The 3320-nt window shown below is 33.1% G+C and overlaps 1 protein-coding gene across 1 annotated transcript; it reads right to left on the bottom strand.

The window, feature by feature from the left end:
- Positions 1-713, bottom strand: LOC142620282 (pectinesterase inhibitor 4-like). Its single transcript, XM_075793682.1, has one exon. The coding sequence runs from the start codon at positions 711-713 to the stop codon at positions 102-104; it is 612 nt and encodes a 203-aa protein (XP_075649797.1). The 3' UTR covers positions 1-101.
- Between the last annotated feature and the right edge of the window lie 2607 nt (positions 714-3320).

Genomic DNA, 3320 nt, shown 5'->3' on the forward strand with positions numbered 1-3320 from the left:
GTTCATCTTACTTTGTGAGACGAGGCCCTTTTGTCCAATTAAAGGACCCGATGGCAATATAAATTCCACCAATAAAATAAGGAAAAGTACTAGGATTGCCTTTAGATCACGAGGCTGTTGATAAGACTCAAAGAATTGCTAGTCAGCCTAGCAATTTTCAATACAATATTACTGATCTTTTGCTTCACAATTTTGTCAATGACTTCACCTTCAAAACCATCCGTGCAAGTATTTTCATCTGTTAAGGCAGCACTCAACCATGTTTTTATGTTGGCAATATGAAATTCTTTATCCAAACCGCTTAGAAGGCTCATTTCTTCCAGAGATTGCTTGAGCTCATCAAGAGAGTCCTTGATGTTCACAATGCAGTCCTTAATGGTTGCAGCTTCGATACGCGATAAGCCATTTTGTTTCAATAGCTTTGACACCGTGGATGATGCATTGTGCACAGCATTTAGGGTTACAGAGAGGGAGACTTTGCAAAGTTTTTGAGGATTTGCTTTGATTTTGAAGGCATAGGGGAGGAGGTACTTGTAGCATTCTTGTGGATATGTGGTTGAATTGCAAGCTTTTTTTATGTAAGCTCCATAGGTTTGGTTGGAATAAGAAGTGGTGGCTAAGGCATTGTGAATCAATGACATGAATAAAAGACTGAGAAGATTAATCAAGAGAAAGTGGTGTGAAAGTAGACTTTTAACATTGTTAGATGCCATCTCTCTTTCTCTCTGTTTCTTTCATTGATGTTTATGTGTGTAGAAGATCCTTATATATACATGACTGCCGGTTGATTATGCTCTAAAACAATTCAAAATTCTAGGCCAGGAATGAAAAATTAAGAAATAACAAAATAGAATTTTTATTTGAGGACAATACAAGTTAATATGGCACTTTTTTTGTTGGTGAGTCAAAGATAAAATGGCACATGGTGATATACAGTTATATACCTATAAAATTGCAGTTTGGCACAATGATGTCAAATTATGAATATCAAATTTGCATCATGCCCTTCATGACATTAGAATAATCTTGAAGTATAACATTATATAGCTGGACTGATTTTATAGTTTTATATAATTTATGTTTTGTTTATGGTTTCAAAATTTTAATTTTAACAATTATATGGAAGTTGCAACTTTTTTTCTTTTCTTTTTGTTTGGAGGTTAGAAGCGAGGGTTGAAATTTGTTTAGAGAAAGAAGAGATCAAAATAAGTTAAAGTATTTATTTGAAGGTATTGATCTCTTCTTCAGCATGTGCGTCCAATCCTATTTTTTAGAAATCCCTAAAGTATTAATTATCTCGTTAAAGAGAAGACATTATTTCTTACTTACTAATCACTTTTTTTTTTTTGTTTTTTTTTTTATATGAGTATTGCTATACTGCTATGCGATTTAAATAATAATTTAGTTGTTGTTTATTAATTATTCATAAATGTATGATGATGAAATTTAGACATTATCCTGCTTGACATATCCATTCCTACCTCAGTTCCGCCTTGTGCAGGTTCTTCCTGCCCCTAATAGGTGAAAGGATGAGATGGCCATCCTACTTTGCCCTTTACTTTTTCTCTCTACTAGCATTTTTTTTTTTTTTTTAAATTCTACTTCATTAATGATGAAGTTACCTCATTAAGAATGAGAAATAACTACCTTCAACTTGTTTTGTCCCCGACTTGCCTCACTCTCTTCTCATACGAATTTTCCTTATCCTAAAGAGTGAATGGAATACCCCATATCCAACCCTACACCACCCAATTGCCATCTCTAATGGTAATTATTGTAATACATCAAACGTTATTTACTTACTATGTGGTATATGGTTATTGTAAGACTGATTTTGAAGGTAAGAATGATTTGGAAAAAAATTATTCTTAAGAAGGTATATTCTCCTTCCATTTTTCTAAGAAAAAGAACTTTACTCATGTTGTAGACTAATCAGGATTTGTATTAACATGTGTTTTCTTTATTCTTTTTGGGTTGAAATTAATGTACTTCAAGTAATATTGTTAGAAAACGTGGCAATTCAATATCTTGAATCTCAACAAAATTCTTGAATAATATATTCACCTCCATTTGCATAAGTATTATTATTGTTCTTTGTAGGCATCATTCATGGCCTCCATGTAATTTAATCCGTCACATTGATAATTATATCATCAAATAACAATTTAGTGTCATCTTCTTCTTCAATATAAAATTTTATATTTTCTGATTCTCCTACTCCGAGCCATTGATATATTATATATATAGTGTCTCTCTCTCTCTTTGGTAAACTAAACTAATCTCTACCTTAATAATTCTCTACATCATGTTTCAATTTTCACAAAGTTGACTAACTCAGAACAACATGGACATGAGAATTCGTCCCAATGAGTTGGGACAAGAATAAGAAAGTTGAGGGCTCTACGTCGTGGTAGGCCCATGCATCATCCAATACAATTTAGCTACGTTTCAATGTTATCATCACCATCGATCCATGCCGTCCAGAAGTCAATCACCTATATGAACGTTAGAAAATCCACATAACCCAATTATTGTCATGATGCCATCCTAGCTATATCTTTTTGTAATCAGTATTTATAGAGTCCCTGATAGATCTAATAAATGTTCAAGATAAACTCAAGCACATTCCTCCTTTACGTTTTTAGACCCCTTAAACACAACCAGATTAACCTAGTTAATTAGCCAAGTGATTACTTAATCAAATTAAACAGATTTAGGTTAACACAAATATATCATATCATTATAAAGTGTGGAAAATAAAGAACACAACAATATAATAACCTAAGAAAACCAAACTGGTAAAAAACTTACGAAGGATTTAACCTTACTATCTTCAAAGTAAAACGAATCCACTATGAAAGAATTAAAGTTTACACAATAGCGACATAGACCACTAACATCCTATTGCTATATCAAGTAGGAAACTTACTACCACGACCACGTGACAGCTCTGAGTCCACGAACTACTTCTTTCTTAGATTCTCAGCAAGTACAAGCACTCCCGCTTGTATATCTTTATGCTTTTAGTGCAGCAACTGAATGATTATCAAGCTCTTGACATAAATCTAGATTCTTGATAACCCTAAGTATATGTGAAGGCAAACACATCTAGATCTCACAAGAGATTCACATATACAACATAAACAACAACTGCAACAACCTTGAAAACATGGCTAAAGTTTTCCCTTTTATACCTAGGGCAAAATATAAAACCCTACACGTCAAACAAGGCTTGGGCTAAGTTGGAAAAATTCTGTAGAAAAACAATTTGCACGAGCTTCGATCGATCAAGTCTAATTTTTGATCGATCGAGCTAGATA

This window comes from Castanea sativa, chromosome 12 (genome assembly GCF_040712315.1).
Source record: "Castanea sativa cultivar Marrone di Chiusa Pesio chromosome 12, ASM4071231v1".
Lineage (NCBI taxonomy): Eukaryota > Viridiplantae > Streptophyta > Magnoliopsida > Fagales > Fagaceae > Castanea > Castanea sativa.